The 25,520-nt window shown below is 43.4% G+C and overlaps 1 protein-coding gene across 1 annotated transcript in view; it reads right to left on the reverse strand.

Moving 5' to 3' along the window:
- DMRT1 (doublesex and mab-3 related transcription factor 1) overlaps window positions 1-24,325 on the reverse strand; it is a 58,558-nt gene extending 34,233 nt beyond the window's left edge. Inside the window, exons 1-3 of the mRNA XM_058826769.1 lie at window positions 24,041-24,325; window positions 20,739-20,922; window positions 559-842 (exon numbers count right to left, since the gene is read on the reverse strand). Of these exons, the coding sequence (XP_058682752.1) occupies window positions 559-842; window positions 20,739-20,922; window positions 24,041-24,325 (753 nt within the window). The remainder of the gene's footprint in view (window positions 1-558; window positions 843-20,738; window positions 20,923-24,040) is intronic.
- Window positions 24,326-25,520: the final 1,195 nt, after the last annotated feature.

Genomic DNA, 25,520 nt, shown 5'->3' on the forward strand with positions numbered 1-25,520 from the left:
GCTTTATATCCTAGCAAAGTACACGGAGAGATTCTGGTTTGAATCTCTCAGGTACTGCCTGTAACCAGAGCTACACAAGTCAAAATCACAAGCACTGGAGCTGCCATTGCTAGAAGAACACAAAACAAGCAATATGCCACATCACATTCAGCTGACTGCAACCAAACCACTGCACATCAGCCCAGTCCCCTGGGTCACCTCAGCACCTCAGATGTGAACATGGAAAAAACCCCCATGTTTCTGAAGAGCAAAGCCTCCCAGAAATTACACCTGAGGCTCTCAGGATGTTACCTTGGACAACCGAGTTGGCCTCTTTTTCTGGAAAACAATTAATGATCTACTGTCACGTAATACAGAAGACAAAATCAAGTTAGTATGCCCTTTGTGCTTGTGGCAATTTATCCATACCACTATCACTGTCCCACAATGTAATTGCTTTTGTTATGCCGCATTGCAACTGACCATTTTGTCTAACGTTTTAAAAATGGGTCCTAATGCCACCCTGGAGTATGATTCTGGTTTTGCACTGCCATGAAGCCAGCAAAGAGGAGATCATACCTGCCACTGTTTTCCTGACTGGCTCGGCATGTATGTTGCTGGGAGACTTCGAAGGCTGTTCTTCATGGCCGACCCTACAATTGTACCCCCTGTCTCACTTGAGGAAGGCTCACTGGCCACTGCCATCTGGTATTGGGAGTAATTGTACAGGTTGTTATAACAAGGATACAGGGACGGCTGGTAAAAACTGCTGTAGTAGGCGGAGTCCACAACCAGCTCAGACGTGCTCTCCAAGTGCCCTCTGCTGGGGATGGAAGGGATGTCCTGAACGAGCATCCGTCCCTCTGGAAAAGAAAAAAAGACCATTATCTCTCATTATCTTCTAATGAGCTACAACTCCTTCCAAAGGCTGGACAGAGAGTGGTAATTAAGAAGAGGTAGGAGCTGAAAGCTAAACATGACTGAGTCTTTGGTAGAAACTCAAGTGGACCAACAGCTACTCAGGAGTCCAAGACTGCCACCTACATACACCACAGACTGCATAACAGCAGACAAAACCAACTGCAGGTTAAGACAATGCTCTGAATCTTCAATCAGTATCAACTGATGAGGATAGTGATTTACATCACCTAACTTTGCAGTCCCCCACTACTTTTTAACGTGTAACAGTGTGCCAAGTCTCTTGTAACTCTCTAGAAGCAGGAAGGATCTAGCTACAGAATGACTCCTCCCAGCCAGCTTCCTGAAGATGAGCAGACGCTTTCTGAACATGCCTCTAGGAAGGGCAAACAGCCGCAAGGCAAGAGAAGCTGCAGTGGGGAAAGTACCACAGGAACAGCCAAGGTGTCCCAGAAACCCACATGCTACCCGAGAGCAGTAAGGTCCTCAATCCTTGCTGAGCCTTCATAACCAAATTTAGCTCCCATACCTACAAAATCACAGAGCAGAACACGATCCACACTGCTAGCAAAAGAGGAGGAGGAGAAAGGTACTGCTTGTGACTTACTGCATCCACTCTGGAGTGCCTCCAGAGCAGGGGTTAGCTGGCTGCACTATCCACAGGCATTGTCTGCCTCCCTGTCATTCCCTAAGATGGGGAAGCTCCTCAGACAATGAGAAGCAATGATTTCCCCACTCCATGGTCAACCAGTGCCTTGCAATAATTGCAAGCACAAAAAATACAAGGTGTTTAGGTGTTGCATTGCACACCCAAGCTCTCTATCCTACTTGGCATCAGTTACACTGCCAAGCCAAACACAAAAAAAAAACTATCACAATCTTATACATACATGTAAAGAGAAAAAAATCAAACATCCAAATCCCTCCATATCTACAGCTCTTGCTCTAGTTTGCATGTCTGTGACCCTGCCTCGTACCAGCTCTCTGTAAGGAGGCTGTCTTCTCCCCATCATGTTGCCCAACTGTTTTATGGAGAAGAAAACAATGTGGCTTAATGCATATGGATGAGCTCCCAAGAGCTATTGGTATGGACATGAAGCTGCATAGGCAACAGACACATAGGAAGTAACAGCCTAGGAGACATTTCAGGCAGACATAGCTTACTCTGGATCTTTCTCTTGGTGTCTGCATATCTTGGTTACTTACCAGTAGAAGGAATATGGTGGCATACCAGACTCTAAGTCATGATAACAACATTCATGGTAATGTGTGTTAGCTGCATACTAGTTCAAATCATCAGTTTTACCAATTACTGCCATTTACAACACAATTCTCTTTCACTTCTTCAGTTATAGTGAAAGCTTTCTGCAATCATGGATCATCTCCTTCCAGGTCACTAAATTACACAGTGCCCCCATTCATGACGTCATTCTGTTGACATCAATGAACTATTTATTAGCAAAGACTGTTTTATGCTTCCGGCACCTTATTTTTCTGAACCAAGTCAGATGGCTGTGTTTATCTGGAGTATTTCTCAAATTTGCACATAAAACAGAAGTGCCTGCAATGCCACAGAAGACTTTTCAGAGTTTCTCTACTTTCACTTATATAATTTTTTAAATTGTTATTATTCTACTTCTGGGCAAGACTCTTAGAGCCTTTGTCTGTGTCTGATAAAATCAAAACTTAGACCACCAGCACAGCACAAGCTTGACTCCCCTCCCTAAATTTACCTCTCAAATAAAGCTGCATTCCAATTGCTCTGCTTTAAATGTTGCAAAATAGAAGCCAAAAGCAAAATCCTCCAACACATTCCTTGCTGGGATACAGATTTCACATGAGAGAGACATGCAAGGCAGTCAGTCACCTGCTGAACTCCTCACAAGGCTACTACACTAAGCTGCATAAATGCACGATTTCTTCTAAAATATCAGCATTGTCTTTCAATTTACAGTGCATCATTAGAATGGCTACTACTCCCCATTAAAAATACTAGCACCAGGAAGATGAGATCTTTTAACACCTACATGACATAGATGAGAGGATCAAGACTACCCTCAGTCTGCTCACAGACAACACCAAGCTGTGTGGGAGTGTTGATCTGCTGGAGGGCAGGCAGGCTCTGCAGAGGGATCTGGACAGGCTGGCTCATGGGCCAAGGCCGTGCTGTGAGGTTCAACAAGGCCCAGAGCTGGGTCCTGCCCTTGGGTCACAACAGCCCCAGGCAGTGCCACAGGCTGGGGCAGAGTGGCTGGAAAGCTGCCCAGAGGAAAAGGACCTGGGGGTGCTGGTGACAGCAGCTGAACAGGAGCCAGCAGTGCCCAGGTGGCCAAGGAGGCCAATGGCATCTTGGCCTGTGCCAGCAATAGTGTGGCCAGCAGGAGCAGGGCAGCGATTGTCCCCTGTACTCAGCACTGGGGAGGCCACACCTCAAATCCGGTGTCCAGTTTTGGGCCTCTCACTCCAAGAAAGACAATGAGGTGCCGGAGCATGTCCAGAGAAGGACAATGGAGCAGAGGAAGGGTCTGGAACACCGATCCTATGAGGAGTGACTGGGGGAGCTGGGGTTGTTTAGGCTGGAAGAAGGCTCAGGGGGACCTTATTGCTCTCTACAACTGCCTCAAAGTAGGTTGTAGTCAGGTGGGGTTTTGCACTTGGACTCTTCTCCCAAGTATGAAATGGCAAAATGACAGGAGACAGCCTCAAGCTGTGCTAGTGAAGGTTCAGGTTGGACGTCAGAAACAACTTTATGGAAAGGGTAGTTAAGCATTGAAATGTGCTGCCCAGAGAGGTGGTAGAATCACCATTCCTGGAGGGTTTCAAGGAATGACTGGACGTGGCACTTAGTGTTCTGGTCAAGTGGACAAGGCGGTGATGGGCCAAAGGCTGGACTCTTAGATCTTAACAAGTCTTTTCCAATCTAAATGATTCTGTAATTCTGATTCTCTAATACACAGGAGAGATCAGTGACCCCAGGTACCAGCAGCTAAAAGGAAGAAGGGGAGAAAGTAACAGGTATGGTTGTAGCTTTTGGAAAGGTCTTATACACTACGCTTCCTAATATGCAACAAGATGGGATAGGCTGGAATAGAAACCTACCCATAGCTATCCACCAAATCACACAAGCATTCTGATATTCCTGATGCTTCTGTGTCATTCCAGTGGCTGTTAGTGCTACAGCTCCCTCCTGAAGAGCAGCAGTGTCAGTATTCTGTTGCATTAAGAAGGAGAAAAAATAAAATGCTTTTTGATCCTTCTTTTCTCTATCTCCTATCTGTGGTTTGGGCTACCACCATTTGGCACCAGCAGTGCAAAGTTTGACTTGTCGCACTTTGACAATGAATTTTCCTTTATGTAGCTGCATAACACCCACTAGTTCAGGGCTGTTACAAACCCACCAGAAGTGTCCTCTGCTTTCTTTTTTGCCATCACTCCATGCTCCAAGAATCTTCATACTACTATCAGCTGTTATCTCCAAAGCTGGTCTGCAGAGCTGATTCATCCAGCTACCCATATGCATAAATCCCCAAGCATCAGCAAACTGGGATATTTTTCTCTTATAAACCCACAGTTATGAAATCCATGGTCCTTGTAACATCTCTGGCACACAACCATTCTGAGCTGCAGAGCCACACCACAGAGATGTGCCCCAGATTAACAACAAAAACAGGAGCAAAGGGAAAGGGAAAAGTTCAAATGAAGGGAAAGACACATCCAGCTCCTTGAAGAACTTGGCTCTCCCGTGACAGCACAGGAAATACAGTCAGAAGAGTTCATTTTCCCTAAATCCCATGAGACACCACACTTCTAAATGTGGAAAGACAGGAATCAATGTCTGTAACTGTCTAGCTGGGGGTCCTCGGGTTGATTCTTGGCCCATACCTGTAAGGGTAGACTCCTACCTACTGGCTGAACCTTTCTACAGCCATGCCTCCAGCAGCTCAACCAACTCAGTGTTCTCCTCAAGGGAGGCTGTGCCAAGTCAGCCTGTGACAGTTTTCTGCCAGCAAGTAGCTAACACCAAGGTTAAGAAAGCAGCTTTCAGCTGATGTCCTTCTTCCAAGTGTAATTCAACACAGCTGAATGGCTCTCCTAGCAAACAGAGTCCTCACCTGCCTTAGAGCTTGCAGCATTACAACACTTGCATATCAGGGTGCAATTTTTGATAGGAATTAAGCTCTCAAGAAGGCAACCCCTGCTGCATTCTCAAGCTCCCACTCTGCCCCTCCACCTGCACTTTAATATACAAGATCTGCTGCAGGAGCTGGGCTTATGCCTTTGCTGTCCCCACGCTCTAGATGGAAAAAGCAGGAAGAGCTCCTGGGCCTTTCCCTTGCTATTGCACACAAATTTGAATATTCCAGAAGTTTCAAATATGACTTGATCAAAAATGGGACTGAGCCTGTACAAGAAGGTACAGAAATTTTTATTCTGTATGAATTTATGTTTAAATTCTTACTCAGATTTTGGAACATTAAGTCTACCGTGTAGGGCCATCACAGGCCCTCTATCCATAAGCAACATTCTTGCAGCAAAGGCAACAGCACCTCTTCAAGCAGCTGTGCCCTTGGATCTCTAAGTTCTTTTCTATATCTTTACTAATTCCTGTAGACAACTGATGCTACTTTTTTTGCACTATGTACACAGTGTGAAATATGGCCCACTCTTTCATAGAAGATCAATATGATGCACAATAAATATTGGTATTGATCTTTCAGTGTTGTAGACGACTCCCCAGCTCTATGGCATATTAATAGTATTTAACCAGTAATTCATTTCAGGGTGGCTGGTATTTTCTTTTACAGAAGGTGAGTACTAGGGGTCAGTTACACATATATGTCTTTTACATTCAGTAACCTATGATGGGCTCCTGCCTTCGCTTAGCAGAGCATGGTGAAAAACACTGGTCCAGGCCTTAGGTAATGTAAACCAGTCTCAGACCATTTACTTCAATAAAGCTATGGCGATTTACACAAATTGCGGATATGCATGGCAAAATCAACGCAGAGGCCAGTGTATAGATCATCTGGGAGGAGAAAGGCCAGGTAATTTACAGGAATTTCTATCATCAACTCTTTCTCGCAGATGCAAATGTGTTTTTAAGGATATATACTGAAAAGTACACTGAAATTTGAAGGCTACTTAAAAGCATGGAGTATTTTCTATTCCTACTGGTACTAGGGCAAATTTTACTATATGCTGGCAATGGTAATTTAAATATGTCTGGGTAAGCCTCTGATATGAGGTCAAATGACATAGAGTCTATACTATTAGACTTTCTTAGCATGTAAAACAGGGTGGTAGCACCAAAGTGCCTACTGGGAATGTTTACTGGACCACACAGAAATCTGGGGGAGATTATTAGTCAGTTTATTTGTGACAGGTGCACACCAGTAACTGTTTTATAAATCAGAGAGCAGAGCCACATTTCAATGTCTGGGAGCATGCCATAGCATGCTTCAATTTAGTCGTGTGGCATTAGACCAGATTAGTCTCTGATTGTGCATTTCAGAAAAGGTGTTTGTATATACACTGTGGCAATTAAGGAAATTTCACTGCCCCCATTTATTGGCATGTGTTCTTATATAAACCAATGGTTATCAGTTTTTGTTTTTTCTATGCCTACAGAGACTCTGCACATACACAGCTCTGCTGTTGAAAATACTTAACTGTGACTACTCAAGTAATAACACAGTGACTAAGGAGCAGGTAAGCACTGCCCAGTAAGCAAAGCTCAGCTACTGGTAAATTTACATTTCATGTAGTTTTCAATTTAGAGTGACTGTTTTCACCACTTTTAATACTTCCTGCAACCCTGCAACCCAGCTTCTACAGCAGGGACAGCTATACCATCAAAACACACACAAGAAAGTATTCAATCAGGAAACATCTGCCTTCATACCTCGAAAGAATCTTGTATCTGTACCTGACAATTTCTCCTCGCTCGGTACATAAAGCATTGACACACTCCTATTAGGTGGTTTAGCAATATTAAGTCTTGCAATGCATTAGTTTAGTTCAATTTGTATCTGGCTTTGAGGTTGGACAGTAGCCTTGAACAAGGCCAGTATGAAATCACTCCCTAACATCACAATCAGAAACTCTGGTACAATGTGTTTCTCCCACCAGACAATCATGACAGAGCTATTTCAGATGTCAAAGAAAGCTGGCACTATTACTTTCTCCTGAGAAACGCTGCCTCCCAAGGAACAAAACCCACACACTCGCTCTGTCTTTGGGAGGAGTATTTCTGTTCCCTTCCCATTAGAAGTTGTGGATTATCTTTGGTTCCAGCATTGAACTTTTAGCTTGATATAAAGTTAATGTGCTAGACAATGTTCATTTCAGGAAAAGCTGTGGGGTTGTGTAATTTTCTGCCACCCCCAAAAAAGGCCATTATCTGTAATTACCCATTACCATGCATAATTATTTCTTCTATTCTGGTCTATGGCCCCCAGGACTTCATGATGTTACAGCTCACTGCATTATCTTATCAAATTTGTTAAGGAAGCTTTTTTGACCTTTTGAGCACTTGTCACAGCATATACAAAAGCTGGCAGTAAATTGTCTAAGCATGTAGTGTGTGATTTATTATTTGTACCTTGCATAGTGATACCGTACAAATATTACACATGAACACCTTCCCTATTCCCACTTAGATAAAGTACAAAAAGGAAAGGAAGCCCCTCCAGTACAAGAAGGAAGGGAATAGAAAAAGGCTAGAGTCTTTCAGCAGGAATTTAAGGAGCATGACAGCAACAAGCAGTTAAACCAGAACATCAAGCTCTGAAGAAGATCCCAGCTGCTCTCCTCTCCAATGCCACCTTTTCTCTTTCTTCTCTTCCCCCACAGAGTCTATTTCATCCTGTTTTCACAGTTTTGTAACCTGCTGATCCCTGCTCTTTTACACAGAAGTCCATTTACTGCTCCTTCATTATGCAGAAGGCAAACCACTCCACCCCCTATTCACAGCTTTGGTTAATGCACTATAGGCTCTTGAGAGACAAATTTGGTCCAATAGGACATTCATAGGGATTGCCCTTTATGGATACTGATGTGAGTGTGCAAAGAACCAGGATTTTGTCTTCATTACTCTCAAAGCTCCCAGAAAGGACCAGGCAATGATCAGCATCCCAGCACTATCTGCTTTCAATTAACAACTTCACTACACTACAAGTCCATGTATGAAACCCCTCTTCTTCGTAAGGGCGCTAGAATTTAAGGTGACAGAGAAGCAGGGCACTCAAGAAAACTGTTATCCTAACTTTTGTCTTCCCCTTAGTCCCCTATTTATCAATACACTCCAGAGGGTGCTTTATCTTAAAACCTCTCTTTTAGGTGCTTGTATGTATAAAACCTTCAACTCACATCGCTATCTGAAAAGACATATTGAAGAAATTATGACTTAGGAAATTGTAGTACAAAAAAGAGGTTCTGGTGCTTTTGAAGTGAGTAGTTAAATAAACAAACTTACCAGGAATCAGAAAATCTGAGATACTTTTCTAACATCATGACAAATAAAAGTAATCAAAGATGGGGTATTTACTTTGGACTAAAAGTGCACAGTACAAACTGCGTAGCACAAGGTATGCAGAATCATGCCCTCAAATCGTTCAGTGAAAGCCTTCTCCCTTAAAAGCAGACTGAGCCAGGAGACCCTGGAGTCCTAAAAGGAGCCCTGAATTCAAATGCTAAGAGGCACTGCTGTGAAGATAAAAATCTTTTCTATGTTTCTCCACAGTTTGCAGATCTCTGGCCCTTCACTCTGCGCTGCCTCTCAGGCAGGGGGAGGTGGAGACAAGTCTGCAATTAAGATGAGCCAGCAAACACAGGCAACAAGCAGGGTCTGCAGAGCAGGAGGGGAGACTGTGCTTGTACTCCTGTCCTGGAACCTGCTTTCTGAGATGTACGGGGTTCTTTTAATCTTACTCTCCTATGGAAAGCTGTATCTGCAGCACTCCCAATAGTTTTGACCGGAAAGCTTTTTGTAAACTATGTCTCTTCCTCCCTGTATCAATTGCCAATGTTACGGCCCTGTGTTGAGCTCAAACATGAAATCTAGTGGTTCTTTTTTCTTTTTGTTTGGATTACCTTCTCAGACGGCTCTGGGTATGGAGCTGCGCTCTAACATCTGTTAGAGACAGAGATGGAAAAATGTCAAGTAACAGCCATATCAGATATGAGGGCTAACAGCAGCTATGTCTTCAGGTTAGGATTATATAGCATAGCCCAAACACCTTACTGGCACCACAGTACCTCTCCAACCCTAACCAGAAATAAAAGTAATTCTTCTCAAAGCAGGAATACACATTTAAAACAAACAAACAAACAACCCCTGAAGTGTGTGGTCTAATGATTCTGAGCCTTGTATAGGCCTCTGGCCTCTTTGTTGGAACTGAAGTGCACAAGGACCAATCTATTCCACTACTTTATCATGGTTATGCCTTATCACCTGCCAACTCCTACCACACTTTTCACCTCCTCCCACCACAGCAAGACAAAACAACCACAGTCTGCACCACAACTGCAGTGGGTTTGACAACTAGGGCTTTATGGGTGTCATGAAAAGCTTCTTGCTAGGTGCAGCTGCTGGACCATTGAGTTCAGCCAGCATTATGGGTGAGGAACTGGCATAATGGCACCAATGTCTGTGGGCACAGAGTGTGCTTTTCAAGGGCTTCTTGACTGGAAGAACTCAATTTCACCTGGAAGGAATCAGTATTATTTTTTTCTCCCCACTACGAACAACTCCAGAGTGGTCTTTGAGCAAAATGGCATTTACCTAGTCCTACTTCTGAAGTAAGTTCTAAGTGGGACAAGAGATTTTAACAAGAATAAAACTTGCCAAAAAGAGGCACTCTAGGATAAACATTATGCAATGGAGACAACACACTTCAAGGGAAAGTTGGGAGACCTCAGAACTAAGGTTATGTCCTATACACCTTCTTGAGCCCTATGGTGAATTCACAGGATTTTACATCCCCAATGCTGCTGCTGTTCACAACACCAAACTTACCCCATGAAATAACACAAAAAACTTTAACTGAAACTGGCATAGTCTGGTAAAGGCATAAGCAATCAGAACAATCATACTGGATAGCAAATAAAAGTCATCTAAGGGGATCACTAAAGTGTAAAACAAACTGCTGACTTTTACTCCAACCACATGTTCTCTAGTCTTTTAATCATTCCTTTATCTCCTGGCTGAGTGCTTCCAAGTTCAAGCCCAGGCGTGCGGGTCCAGACCATCACTACATCCCCACTAGCTACACAAAGAGAAACCTAGGGAACAGTACGAACAGGGAAACAGTTGTACCTCCCTTGTCCCCTCTCCTCACCTTCCACTGGTTTTTGTTCACTGATACCCTCCCTTCCAACATTCATTTTGAGCCCACTTTCTGTTACGTACCTCCTCCCAGGGAAGGGAGCACTAGCACTAGTTCCATGACTATCTCACCAGCTTCCCCAACCACATACCTGCCCAGGACTGTGCCAGTTTTTGCTCATCCTCTTCCACCAGGAACCACTAACATTCAGCACAGCACTGGCCAGGATCACCAGCTGTGCAGTGACAATGTTTCCTCAGGATGGAATGGACTTCTCCATTTTTACTTCTCGTATGGGTTAAAATGGCTTTTGCTTGCATGTGACCAATCATCTAACCAAGCCTCCCTGCAGTGTACTTTTGTCTTCCGCAGTGCTTGCCAGTACATGGCACCTTTTCCTCACCTACCAACACAATTTGTGATGATGCCAGATTTCCTTTCAAGACACCAATGGGATGACTACAGCAAAGAGCATGTCCCCGTGAGATGCCTCTAGAAACACTTCTGTGTTAAAAATCCCCACTCAGACCTACAAATGAATAGGATCATTTTCCCTAAAACCACATAACGCATACAGCACTGATCTTCCTTCAATTCAGGTTCCTAATCACGATGCCAGGGGATACAAAATTCAAATGCCTTGCAGGATTTGTGACTGCATCAGTATGTCACTTCACCAAACAATTTTGTAATAATAGAAGATTACCAACTTTACCCATGAACTTCTGTTCATTCATGTTGTGTGAACATCATTTAACAGCTGCATTTCTCCCCTTCTTGCATATTTCATTTTGCTGTTGATTGTTCCACTATTTTCAAGAAAAGTAATGTCAGGCTGATAGACTTGCAGCTACCTACCCTACCACACTCACTTTTTGTGAAACACTGGCATGACATAATCTTTCTTTAAAGATTTAGGAACTTCCTTAGTGTTAAAAAACTTAGTAAAAATCACAGAATTGATCAAGTTGGAAGGGACATCAGTGGGTCATCTGGTCCACCCACCCTACTCAAGCAGGGTCATCCTACAAGACACTGTACAGGATTGTGTCTAGACAGTTCCTGAGTATTTCTAGAAAGGGAAACTTCCCATATCCTCAGCCAAATTGTCGGGGTTTTTTTCTTTCTTCTTCCTACTATTGCATATGAGTTGTCCAGTCCTGCTGATTTCAGTTCCTGTTGGAACTGGAATGTCACCATCTCCACATACAACTATAATACTACCTGTCGTTTTTCAAACCAAAGACAAGAAAAAAATTGTCAAGCATTTCTTCCTATCTTCCATATGCAGAGTTACTATTCCATAATGGTGGAATTATTGGTAACTCTGTGATTGTGTTTCTAACATAATTCACAAACGCTTTCAATTTCAAGATTTTTGCTTAATTTTATTCTTCACACAAACCTGTATTTTTTAAAAGAAAATGAGATTTGTGCAAAGGAAAAAAAACCAACCAATAAACAGAGAGCAATTTCATCCAGAAGACTACAGCTTGGCATAGTAAGTTTCTCAGACCCAGACAGAGCTCCAGTCCAGATCCAGCTGACAGAAGCTGAAATACCTCTGATTTCAACAGAACCAGAGAAGGCACATTTTGTTCACATTTAGCATACACTTAATAAAAATGATCTGCTGCAAACAATTACTGCGCAACAACAACAACAACAATCCTCCTAGTATGACAGCAGAAATAAAACTGACAGAAAAGAATATTTTATTTTTACAATTATTTTAAGCTCCAGGTGTTGAATAAGACATCTATGGCAGGAAATTCAACTGTCAATGTCTCTGCCACTGACCACAGCAGAGTAGTTGATCATTTCATGTGAGCTAGGGAGGTAATGCTTGTTCCTTCTTTTCTTGCACTTTTGGTCACTATAACACAACTACAGTGATCACATTCAAATCTTTAGCAGAAAAAAAATATGAACAGCTTAGGTAAAGAAAGTATGCTCAAAAACTTTGAATATGGCTTCAACTCTGTGAAGGTGGTAGGCACTATTTAATGCTTCAGCATATGTTTGTCCACGCTGAACTGAGACAACAGGATTATTTACATATCTGAAGTTATTAGTATGTGTGACAGCTAATGGGATCAGGACCAATAAAATCAGTGCTTCAGAAAATTAAGAGCATGAGAAACAAGGGCCATTTTCAATCCTCGGTATAAAAGATGGGAGTATGACTACTCTGTGTGCATATCTATGCATACATGTTATTATTCACCTTGAGATAACCGGTTTGAGAAAGAAATATACAAATAATTAACTCTTTGTGTTCATGCTACCAAACTGAACATGCTACTAAAGTAAGTAATGGAACAAAAGTAAAACCACAACTTTTAAAAAACACAGGAAGAAATTAAAAATTACAGGAAATTAGGGAAGAAAAACAGATTTCTGGACAATGATGGTAAACAGCCCAGACACCTGCAGGGGCAAAGAAGCAAATTCAGAGGAAGAGAAAGAAACTCAGTGTGAATTAAATCTAAAGGGATTTAAGTCATTAACAGGAGATCAAAGAAAACATTAGAAGGGAGGGAAAGCTTCACCAAGTGTCTGAGATAGGAGACCTTGGAGGAAATATGACTAGGATAAAATTACTATGGCTCACACTAAAAATAATAAAGGGAGTAGGATGATGGTTGGAATTAGCTGGAGCCCATGCTTGGTTATAAGCTATTATGATGACAGAAACCCAAAAGTTTCTAAAACAGACCAACTAGAAATAACAGGAGGGCTTTTTAACTCTACCTAGTATGTGATACAAAAACTGAAAGCATGAGTAGTGAAAAAACACTGCAGACATCCATCAAGGCCTGAGAGAGTGAGCAAGAATCACACAGATGTGAGTAACGTTTGTACATGATTGCCAGTGTTGCATGGGTGCAACACTGGCACTCACAAAACTGGCTTCAATGCAAATGCAAATTGATCACTAATGAATGTTGTTCATGCATGACAGAAAAACACAATGACTGGAACTACAGTGGCTGAGCATCTGCTGAGGTTCAGTTGTGCCCATTACTTTAGGCATCCAAATAACCAAACAGTGGCTTATTCTGGAAGCAATAAAATAATATGAATAAAGACTGCAGGCAGAAATAAAAAAAATAAAATCAGACATCCAATCTCACTGCCAAGAAAGTCAAGCTCAGTATTTAACTGACTCTGCAAGCTCTTCAAGAAAACAGAACAGATGTTCATGAACAGTGTTTGTTATTTAAGAAGCTGTTCACAACCCTGATTAGACTAGCAGGTACTCAAACTCAGGAGTAAGTTTAGTAAAGTTCAATAAAACAGAGAAATTACAAGAAGCATATGAAAAAGCATTCCTACAAGAGAAACCTTCAAAACTGCATTTTAGTTCCCATGTTATTAAGTGACAAATCTACTGTAAATGGAAAATAGTTGAACAGGCTGAAATAGGAAGTTATTTGATAAATTAAGCAGATGAAAGCAGTATCTTCAGGGTACAAGAAAGCATGTGAAACAAAAGGAGAAGCAAGAAATCAAATCACTGCTCAGTTAGGGAAGCGTGCAGTACTCCTTCACTCCTCACTCATATCTTTTCTTTAAAACAAAGAGCCCCACACATTCAGAGAAGTTATAATAACTGTTTCAAGGACACAGAAAGGAACAAGAGGTTAGCTGCAGATAGTGAATAATGTGCCCATGGATAGTAAATTCTTAGAAATTCCTAATACATTTTCTGCTCCTGCTCCATTCCTTATCTCAGTGCTCACAATAACAAATGGAAAGCACAATCTGGCACAGATAACTCTCTAAATCTGAATGCACATATGCAAACGCCAGTGTTACAGAGGAAGGGCTTCCAAGACACAAAGAACAATTGGATGTGCTGAGCAGCCCCGTTACCATAGCTGGGAAGAGAATTTGATGCTCACTAGGACACTGCAGATGGCAAAGTCTGCCCAGCAGACAGCAAACACCACTCGGCAGCTATCTTGCTCTAACCATAGATCTATGTCTGGAAACCTCATGTGGTGTGAAAGAACTTGGACAGCAGATGCTGAAAACACATAAAGCCCTATGGTGAAGTATTTTTGAAAATGAAAACAAAAACCCTAAAAAAAAATTTCTACTCCAAATCCTTTTGGGGGAAAAAAAATCTCTTCCAAAATATCAAAGAAGGACAGAAGTAGCTGAGCTTCCTGTACTTTACCTCTACCTCAGGGCTGAGCAACCTTTCTCTCTCAAAATAAGGGAGTTGGGGTAGGTTATGATCAGTCCCTGGCACCCTTGCTTCCCTGGCACGTTGCAGAAACCTCTTCCCAGCCCCTGCCTCTACTGAAGACAGCCCTAGACAAGGTTCGGAATACCACCTGCACAGAAAAATAAAAGCAGTCTTCTCTGAGGTTTTTCCAGATCTGTTTATAATTCTATTTGTTTTTACACTTCCAGTGAAGCATCACACAGGACTGAAAGCCTGGCAGGAAAAATAAAACTTCTTAATTCTGACACTTTGAGAACTGCTGCTAGTTCTACCTTGTTTCACCAATACGACAGAAATACCACTCTTTTGACAAGTCAGTACCTCACTGAATGAATATGTACAGCATTTACTTATTAGCTCAGTTAAAAAACAGGCACCTACACAAATGCATGCATGCAAAGCTGCAATAACGAATATTGCTTGAAAACAGGAGCAGGAAAAGCGCAAGCTTTGCAAGAGAACTGGAGAATTAACTGGAAACATCTAATCAGGGATGCAGAACCCTGTAACATTATGATTTATTTAACACAGTCAGACAATGGCTAGAGGTAATGAATCATAGAAGAGATGACAAAGCTGCATGAGATTTCCATCATCTACTTTAACCTGCACATTGATCGGAGTTTACCCCTGTATTAATCTCTTGAGATCATAATCTAACACACTCTTAAACACCTCTCCTGATTATGCTTCACTTACCCCCTTGTCCTTACGCAGGTCACTCCATTGCTAATTGCACTACTAGCTAGGAAAAAAGGTGTCTAGTGTCTAATTTAATTTTGCCTTTTTTAGTTTCAAGCCGTTGCTCCTTGTTATGCTGTCTCAAGCACTGTAAATAATCCCTCCCCCTCCTCCATATTATTACCTCTCAAATATTTATAGACTGTTTATATCCACCCTTAGTCTCCTTTTCTACAAGCAATACATCATTTTTGTCACCCTTCCCTCTATCCTTTCAGATTTATCTATGTCCTTTTATAATGAGATGCTCAGAACTCCTCTACCATTTCCCCAAGTATTGTGAACCCAAAGCAGCAGAGAGAAGCTGGAATGCCCACCCATTCCTGCTTCACAAGCAACTACTTTTAACACAACTCTGAGCAAAAGGTTACTGAAAATTACAAAACCACGGCCACCACACCGTGGAGTGCTTTGTTCATTGCATACTTGTATCAGTCCAGAATGAAAAAAGCCTATTAAGGATAAATTTTATCTTAAATCAAGGGAAGATTGTTCAAAGGTCCTGTAATATTTACTTAGTCTAGCTTGAAAGAGATTTACTAACTAAGAAAACTACTATACAGGCAGAAGACCACTTCCAGCAACTGTTTCCCAAGACAAAATCTAACTTGTGCTGTGGAAATCAAATCCAAAGAGAGGTAAGAGTCCACAAACTCTTACAAGAGACACATGCAAATGCGATTCTTTTTCTCTCAACTGCAATGAACTGGAGAAAACCAGATGGTGGTGATGATGATGGACTAGTTATTCACAGGTGAAGGACACAAAACTTCTCTCTTTGCTAGCTTTTACAATCCAGTAAAGACAGGTGATGTTTAACTGTACTCACTTTTGAACAGAGGTTTGTTGACTCCAGGAGAAGCCAGGGGAAAGCACTAGGAAGCAATGGAAGGAGCTTGGCTGGACCAGGAGGCAGCCAGCAACTGAAAGAGGTAAAGAAGTAGCCATGGGTGCAGCAGGAGAAAATCATCCTTAGTAACTAAGTGAGGAGATCAAGAGAAAAATGAAGAGCAGGATGGACTGGTGACCACTGCAAACCCACCAACATCTCTGAGGGCATGCAGCCATCATGTTAGTCCTGGCACAGGCAGCCAAAGCAGCTAATGCTGTCTTGCTTACTGCTCAGCCTCGTTGAGGCTGCTGCCACCTGAAACTATCAATCCCCTTCATCACCTGTCAATCCCCACAATGCTAATGCTTTGTTAAAAAAAAAAATCCACTATTGAGCATTACTAGGTCAAAAGAGTTAAGAGTTCTTTCACAGGCTTGCAAATGCTCATCAGTATTGAAGCTGGCTGAACTTCAAATTTAAGTATGTTGACTTAATGTCAACACAAGCAAGTAGAAGTTTCAGAGACTCACAGAGTAGTCTAGTTTGGAAAGGATCTTTGGAGAACAGCTGGCTCAAACTTTACTCAGCTTCCCAGTTGGATCATTTTGTGTATACATCATCCAGACAAGTTCTGAGCATTCCCAAGCATATAGGCTCCAGAACCTCTCTGGATAACCTGTTTCAACCCCTAAACACTCTCACAGTGAAATGGCCACAGCAGCTTTCTCACATGATCAGTTGACTAAAATGAGGCCTTTTTTTAAATGAAACTGAAATTCTGACAGCACATTACCCTATACTATAAATACTGCTAAAGGGCTTTCTTTCAAAAAGAAAATTTCTCACTTTTTTTAAACCAGGCTATGATATCTTTCAATTATAACAACTAATTTTTTTTAATTCATCACCTATGCAGCCCAACAGCTGTAAGATCATGGCACCAATTTTTGCAATCACAATGCAGTGATCAAGAAAGTAAACGAAGAATAAAGAAGGCATGGTAGGGATTTTGCAGACAGCTAGGGCACTGCAAGTTCAAAGGGATCTCAGTATCATCATACATTAGGTACTGTACTACTGCTAACCCCATTATGGTCTGTATTTATGAGCAGAAAAACCCCTTCTATTTGTCAAAGAGTTTCAAAGTGAAGGTAGCACCTACTTAGAGAAAGGAAGAATACTGTTTTATTTCTGTCAAACATAATAAATGTAACAAAGGGAAATAATAAATACAAGCTTACTATTCACTATTGTTGAAAATTATGTTTGTCAACCAGTGACACTAGGAAGGCACCTGAACACTGCAAAGAGAGGGAAACGACCACAACAGAGCATAGGACCAGGAACTGGCATTTTGCATCACACAGTAATCCCATCTATACTGACACTTCTAAACTGGGCCAACAACAGTACAGAAAAGCAGAAAGAAGCTTTTCAGCACCTTCCAGTTATCTGGTGGTGTATCTTGCAGCTACTCCACAGACCCAACGCCAAATATGACCCTTAGTCTGTGACAAGGATGAAATATAATGAAGCGAAGGTGAAATGCATTCTCCTCCTTTCAGTGTGAGCACCTTTCTTTTTTTCTAACTCTAGGGTGCTCAGTGACCCCATCTGCCTCCCCTCTCTGGCCCCCCATGACTTCTAAGCATCAAAATGACAGAGGCTCTGAACTGACAAAAACCAGTGAAGAACACAGGTGTTATAAAATGAGAACGTCTGAAAAACCCATTCTACATGTTTCAACATAATCTTTCCTAAATTTTGCATATCTGTTAACCTAATAAGATATACCTATTCTACAGAAGGAAGGACAATTACATCAAATGCCCAGGGATAACAACTTTCGCTGTTCTGTACAATTAAATGGCCTTTTCTTTCACAATCTACAACTTTTTAAGGGGAAATGCACAGAAACAGCAAATTCAGTCTGTAAGACACTCTACTAATGTCCTGAGACCATGGTCTGTTCCCTTCCAACTACCATGCAAATTCCCAGGTTGCTTTTGAGTGGGAACATATACTACATCCAAAATAAACATGCTTCACATGGTTGATGTTCAAACACCTATGACCATGATAATTCATGTTTCCCCTTTTAAAAAACAGCGTGTCACAATCTGAAAAACTGCCTCTGGTCTCCAGGGGTCATACTATTTCTGATCTGCTAATAAAATGGATACAGCAAGCAATGACCCTCTCTCTGGCACTCTGTCTGATTTGTGTGACTCCACATATCACTCCTCTGCTGGCAAACAAGGCTCCATGTGATGGGAGTCCAGAACAAAAACTGCTCTCATAAGCCAGAAACTAACTTAGAACAGACTTACCGCTGTCAAAATCACCTCTTGCCCAATCTAATGTGAATCATACACAGGACATGCTGCACACCTAGGAGCCACCACTTCCCCTGGGGCCTGCAGGGAATTGCTAACTCCCCTTGCCATGAAGGGTTTCACTTTCTCTGCTTGCTTTAATAAGTTCTTGAAAATTCAGCACCTCAGCCTACCAATCTAAGAAAATGACACTTGCCCCAGTGGGGTGTCTCATTTTGCTCACAGATTAGGGTAGTTTTAAAATAATGAACCAGCAATACAAGAATCCCTCAAGTACCTGGTCCTGAAACAACACAAAATCTAAAGCCAGAACTTACGCCACATGAAAATTCTCATCTGAAAAAAAGATCGTTATATGCTAAAAAGAAAAGCACGAGGATATTTAGACTATATTCCTTACCAAAGCCTGTGCTCAGACACCTGACAAAGCTATACTATAGGTCTGGATAAATGCAGAGTACCTTCTCCAGATTCAGTCAGCACACAGTCACTGGTATCAAGTCAAAACCCATTAGTACTTACACTGCTTTCAGCAGACGAACCTACCAAAATTATTAGGGATGTTACTTATACAGTGTAGTCACCTCTGAGCTAAACAGAAATGTCTGTTGCTACTTAGGTGCCCAAAAGCAAAACTATGAACCTGATTTCCTACTCATTTGCAGATGCTTCCATTTCTGGTGAACAAGGTTGACCCTGTCTTGATTCTTGACTGCAATCACGTCTTTCCGGAGATGAAGCTGTATATTTCAAATGTTGTCACTCACAAACAGTTATTTATTCGGACACAAATAATAACAGTTACTTATTTAGTAAAATGACTGAGAAACAATGTATTTTAAATGCTCAAATTCCATTGTAAGAAAGATGACTGCTCTGACCAAAAATAGTCAAACAATTCAAATTACTTTAAAATTAGGCATTTTTATGTTTTCAAGTACTTATTTAAGCATGTGAACTGCCTTAAGCTTGTTTTATCAATGTTTTTCATTAAAACACCATAATTTAATTCAATAAATTAGCAATTATTAAAATGGGATTAATAAATTAAATACTGTCATGCTAGTTTTGTTGACGGTAAAGTGATTCCATTCTTTGGCTTTTCTGTATAAGCAGGGATCTTCTTGCTCTCCTGAGTTACACACAGTCTCTATATATTACTAAATATACTACTTTAATCTTTAGCCAGCTTTTTCCATGTCTATAGACAAAGCAATATTTGCAGTAATGCAAATATGAAAGGAGTAACTGCATCAATTCAAAGGTGACACTAACATAATGAAAACAAAAAAACTAATAAAAAGCTATTTATTGCTTTATTAAGCAGTTCTTTTAAAAGCTTCTCAACAAAATTCCTCCACAATGGTCTGAAACTGCCTGTCTGCACTAGATCCAACAAATCCATCTGACATACTTTTAATGGCCTGCAAAACCAAATAGCATCACTTGACAGACACACACATGCACTATCCTTTTATTAATTAATGCAAGGCACTGCTCACTTTAGAATCATCTATCTGGCAAGTATATTCACCTGTATTACTGGCATGTGTATAGATGATTCAAAATGAATTAAATTTCCTTTTCCTTTTATCTGTATTTGTTTGCTTTTTTCTGTCTATACACAAGTAATCAATTACACCAGCTCCTTTCTTCTTTCTTATGTATGTTCAATCCCTGTATCTGTCAGACATAGTTAGGAAAGGGAAAAAGCAATCTGCATTTTGCCTAGAGTCTTCACTTGCCTAGCATCTTCAAACCCCATCTTTGTTTAGCCATAGTTTCACTGAATATACAGACAAATACTGTTCTTTGTTGGTTTTTTTGGGTTTTCTTTTGCAAATGTTAAATCCAATACAGTAAGCTTCAGTAAAAGAGAAGGATCACATTACTCTTTTGTAGTTCATCACACCATGCCACACAGAACCAATGTGCCACCACATCAAATCATGTAAGGCTAGCAGCTCTGCTGCTGGGGTCAATAACATCACCCATGTACTTGGCTTCTATACATTTCTGACAATTCTCAAATTTTGAAGAAGCTACACACATAGCCAAAACCCACTTACTATGACTGTGGCAGGAGTACATGTTTTGGGACAAAGAACAAAAGCTTCCCATAATTCTCTACTTACAGTCACATACACTATCAAATTTCATTACAGCACCAGTCAGTGTAAAAGAAATTTTGATTTTCAAGTAAAAATAATCAAATAAAATATTAAAGACTGGTACTGGATCTTTCCCTTCCGCTAACTGTACCAAAAGTACAACACTGCTGCTGGGGAGAGGACTCTGTCACTGCAAAGATGAGAACAGGTGTCAACAGCAGGCATAAGCAGTGTTTGCCATTGTCCCCAGCATTTTACCTGGTGGTGTACTAGCTGCTGTCATGGCTGTACTTGTCGAGTGCATAGGGCTGCTGCTTTCCAGCGAGAGGCAAGAGCTGCCACCACTGTTCTTCTTAACAAACGTCTCAGGGACACTGGGCAGGGGCACAGGGTGGCTGATTCCCAGTTCCTCTTCCTGAGCTTGCTGTCTTCTTAGTGCAACCTAGGAACAAAAGACAAGACATAGGACATGCTCTGTGGTTTTCAGCACAGTTGATACTGGCAACAGTGAACAACACAGATTCAAAGCTCGTTTACTTCTTTGTACTGTAGAGTAGTGCTGATCATAGAATTGTTAAGGCTGGAAAAGACGTCCAAGACCACTGAGTACAGTTTTCAATCAAATACCACTATAACTAACTGGTGTTAACTAACTGCCAGATCCAGCTGTTTCTTGAACACCTCCAGGGATGGCTCCTGCGCAGCCCATTTCAGTACTTGACAAACCTTTCTACTCTTCCTAATGTCAACCTGAACCTCCCCTGGCCCAGCCTTAGTCCATTTCCTCTTGTCCTGTCATTACTGGCTGCCTGGAAGAAGAGGCTGACCCTCACCTGGCTACGACCTCCTCACAGGCAGTTGCAGAAGGTCCCTCCTGAGTCCCCTTTTCTCCACACTACACAAACCCAGCTCCCTCAGCTACTCCTCACATGGCTTACTCTCTAGGCCCTTCACACAATCCAGCTAGTGGGTAGAGAAGTATATAAAGCTATCAAAAACCAACCCCTCTTTGTGTCCAAGCACACATGACAAGCCTATGAAATGCTGGTGACATACTCATCTTCCTCCACCAAAACCAAATGAAGACATATTACAGCTGACTACACTCTCCCAACACAGCTGCTCTTGGGACAAGCACACTGTAGAAAGTGTAGTCACTACCTTCCTCTCTCTGCTGACACACAGCTGCTGGGTTAAGAAGTTAGTCTGCTTGCAGAGTTCTGTTGTGCCTCTTATCAATACAAAGCAGTTCTTCATGAGAGCTTGTACCTGCAATCTGCTGCTCTGTCCAGGCTTGTTAGGTTTCCAGCTGGCTCTTTGCTGGAAACATTATCCTTCAAGGAAATTTCAGCGTACACGCCGTACAGAGAGAACTATTATGGAACAAGCATGGCAAATGTAGGGTACCATCCTGCAAGCATCTCAGACTGTATCACACACATTGAAGATAGCTGGGCAGGTCTGGAGAAGCTGGAGCTCCCCAGTTCTTTCCCAATACTGACAATGGTCCAAAGTCTAGCAGGCACTGGCCAAGTCTATAGGCACTACACAGTCTGGACATGGGTGCAAACAAACCATATTCATTGCTTAAAGATAGCCCCTTCTGCCTCATCTGAACAAGCAGATCAACTTAACACATCTGTCCACCCATGCCATAACTGTGTGGGGAGTATATATGACTCTGCTAGAGCTACCTACCCTGCTATCTGTCACGTGCCTAATTTGCATCTTTACTTGAACCCTGGAAATCTGTTCCAGATTACAGACTGGGATCATGAGCTTTTCTTGCTGGAAATTATCCTGGGTATCTGGGACAGGACTTCCTCACATTTTCATGTTCAACAGCCACACTTTTTCCTAATACAGATGTGTAATTCTGTTAACAGAAGTTAGTATTAGCCCTTGCAGTAAGAAACATCCCATACAGAAGGTGCAGAATTGCAAACACCACTTTGACTTCACAAGCCAGTAACCTTGACCTGTAAAATTCCACCAGCATCAAGGGGCTTACTGCAGAAATATATCAAAAGGGGGAAAGACAGACTTTTTACATGTAACTCCTACACAGATAAGGTTTACCTAGGGAGGATTTTAAAGCTACTTTCAAATATTAGGCAGGAAAGAGAATACCCCCAGGAGGACCATCACCAGAGCCTGCTAGCAGGAAGCAACTACTACCTGACAGAAGCAACTGAGCAGCAACAGAGTCTGCGTTGACGGGGACGCTTTGCACGGAGAGCACTGCCTTAGTGCTCCCTTCCCCGAGGCAGACAGCAAAAGGATTCACATTTATTTTTCCATGGTTCACACCAGGCAGAGAAAGTACACGTAATTTGGGCATAATAACTATTCCTGGGCTGCCACACCACCACCTAGGAGGAGCTGTTTAAATTAACAAAAACTTACTCCCACCGAGTTCTGAGGGTGTTTTATATACCTGCACTGAATAACAGAATAAAAAAGCCGGGAAGAATTTTATCCAGAGCTGCTTAGGGTTTTAAAACCTGTCAGCCCAACACACATTTTATGCGGAATCACGAAGCCCTGAGCACACATCACCAAACTGATGGGTGGGTCTCATATCACTGCCTTCTCTCGCAGCAGCAGCTCGAACGCCTTGTCAATTATCAGCCGGCAGGGGATCGTTTGCACAAGGTACAATGCCCCTCGCAGAACAAAACTTCTCAAAGCAGCCGCTCCACTACATGCCCAGGACTCCCCTTAGTAAAGTTTGCAAGACAAAGATCACAAGGGTAACAGCCATACATTTATATCGCCAGAATTGTGGCTTCAGCGAGACTATCCAACGAAAAAGTTACTCCTACCCTGAACTGGATACCCTTTGTTTTCTTAGCCCTCAGAATACTGAGCCCTCGTTTAGACTTAATATGACCCACCTACACAGCTATGTGAGAAGCTGTTACATACAAAATTTGAACGACGCCGTCAAAAAAAATCCCCAAAATACTAAAAAGTTAGAAATGCGCTCAACTGAAGCCACCAGCATCAGGAAACGCAATTTACGCTGAGCCTGAAACCACCAGCACAAATCTCCTAGATAAGCAATTCGCTGGCTAGATGATTAATTTTCTAGTTAAAAGCAAACTGGAAAACGACCACTGACGGTGGCTTAGGTCCTGCTCCATGCAGGTTGTAAAGCCCCCCGGGCTGTCCCCCGGCTGTACCCGCCTCGGGGGAAAGGCGCTCGGCCGTGCCCGGGGTGCGCAGCTGACCGCTCACCGCTGCCACTCGCCCCGACGGCAATCGTCCGCGCCTTTGGCGCATCTCCCATTTTTTTTAATGGAGAAAAAAAAAATTATAAAATTAAGAAAATATTTAATTTGTGAGAAATACAGCAGTAAATCTCACTGACATCGGAACGTAGCTGTGTAGCTCTTGGCTCCTCTCAGGGGCGAGGCTACCTGCGGCTGCAGTCTCGCAGAGCACCGCACCTCGGCGCGGCCGCTTGGCCCCGACGGGCCCGAGCCCGCTGGGCGCGGAGCGGACCCCGCCGGCGGCAGCGCGCCGCGGACAGCCCACCCCGCTCGGGCACAGCTCACCTGCGCTGCCATGACGCGCTGCCGCTCGGCGATCAAGCTGCACTTGTTGCACTGGCAGTCCCGCCACATGCAGAAGCGCTTGTGCCCCTTCAGCGGCGAAGAGTAGCCGTGGTTGCGGCAGCGGGCACACTTGGGCAGTCGCGGCCGCTTCTTCCCCGCTGCAGCGGCACCCCTGTCCGCGGGGGCGGCCGCCATGGGGGCCGCCGCCTTCCCGAAGCTGCTCGCCTTGTCCCCCGGGCCCGCCACGTCCGGGGGCTTGCTGAAGGCCGGGGTGTCACTGGGCATCGCGGCAGGCGGGGGGCAGCCGGGAGAGCGCTCTGCGCAGTTCTGCCCCGTCCTGTCCCGCCACCCCACGCGTTTTGGCGGGCAGCACCGGGCGGGCGTCGCCCCTCCTGCCGCGCCTCCCCCACCCCTGCTCCGGGGGGTCCTTGTGGCCGCGAAATCCTTGCTACCCCGAGGGAGCGGCCACTCTTGCCTTCGCGCTCCTCCCTCCCCCACCAGGCCGGCCTGCGGCGGGAAAGGCGGGCCCCGTCCTTGCCGGTCCCGGTCGGATGCACGGCGGGGCGGTGGGTGCGGGGCCGGGGCGGCCTGACGGCCGGAGGTGCCGCGGGGCTCGGCTCCGTGGCGCTGGCCGCAGGTCCGGCACGACAGGATGCCCAGGGCCCCGGGCGGCGGCGGCTCCGCGGCCGTCCTGTGGCCTCTGCCCACCCTCCCTGCCCCGCAGCGGCCAGCGCAGGCCGTGTCCACGGTGGTGGTGCCGGACGAGGTCTGCGACAGCAAGGCGGAATCGATCCAGAGAGGACATGTTTAAGCCCAGTGGTCCCCAGGGTTGGGTAGGTCAGGTTTGGGCAGACGACCAACATGGCCTGGCCCGAGGAGTGGTGTGACGCCCGAAAAAAACACCCGAATTGCCGCAGCTCTGTCGTGGGGCTGCTGGCGTCTTGCTGGACTGCATCCTCCCTTTACGGGTTACCTTGTACTTGTATGCCGCAATGTGTGTAAAGACCCCTTGATCAGTATCTGTGTGGGCAGGTGATTCCAGCAGGTATAAGGGCGAGTGAGAGCACGGTGATAACTCGCCAGCCATCACCTCTGGAGCTGGTGTGGCTGGCAGAGCGGCTGAACTCTGCAGGGGAAGACAAGCGAAGATGCTTTTTTCTTCTTTACATAGGCTGCCCTTCCAACTTGGCACTATGTGATTTATAAACACATGCAGCTCTACAGATATTATTTACAGTATTAATATTTCCTCCGTTACACCTTTAAATCTTTCTGAGCTCAACTTTAGATGACGCTATCTTCATGCTGAAATGAAACTATTAAATTACATCTCAATCTAAGATGAATGACAACTGTCAAATGAGTGACTCAACAGAGATGAAGCAGAAAGCACCTGAAATTATGTGAGGCTGATTTATAAAGATTGCATAAAGATTTCTATAGCCCCAGCTTCATGACTCAGCATATCAGATGGCAGTAA

The sequence above is a fragment of the Poecile atricapillus genome, chromosome Z (genome assembly GCF_030490865.1).
Source record: "Poecile atricapillus isolate bPoeAtr1 chromosome Z, bPoeAtr1.hap1, whole genome shotgun sequence".
Lineage (NCBI taxonomy): Eukaryota > Metazoa > Chordata > Aves > Passeriformes > Paridae > Poecile > Poecile atricapillus.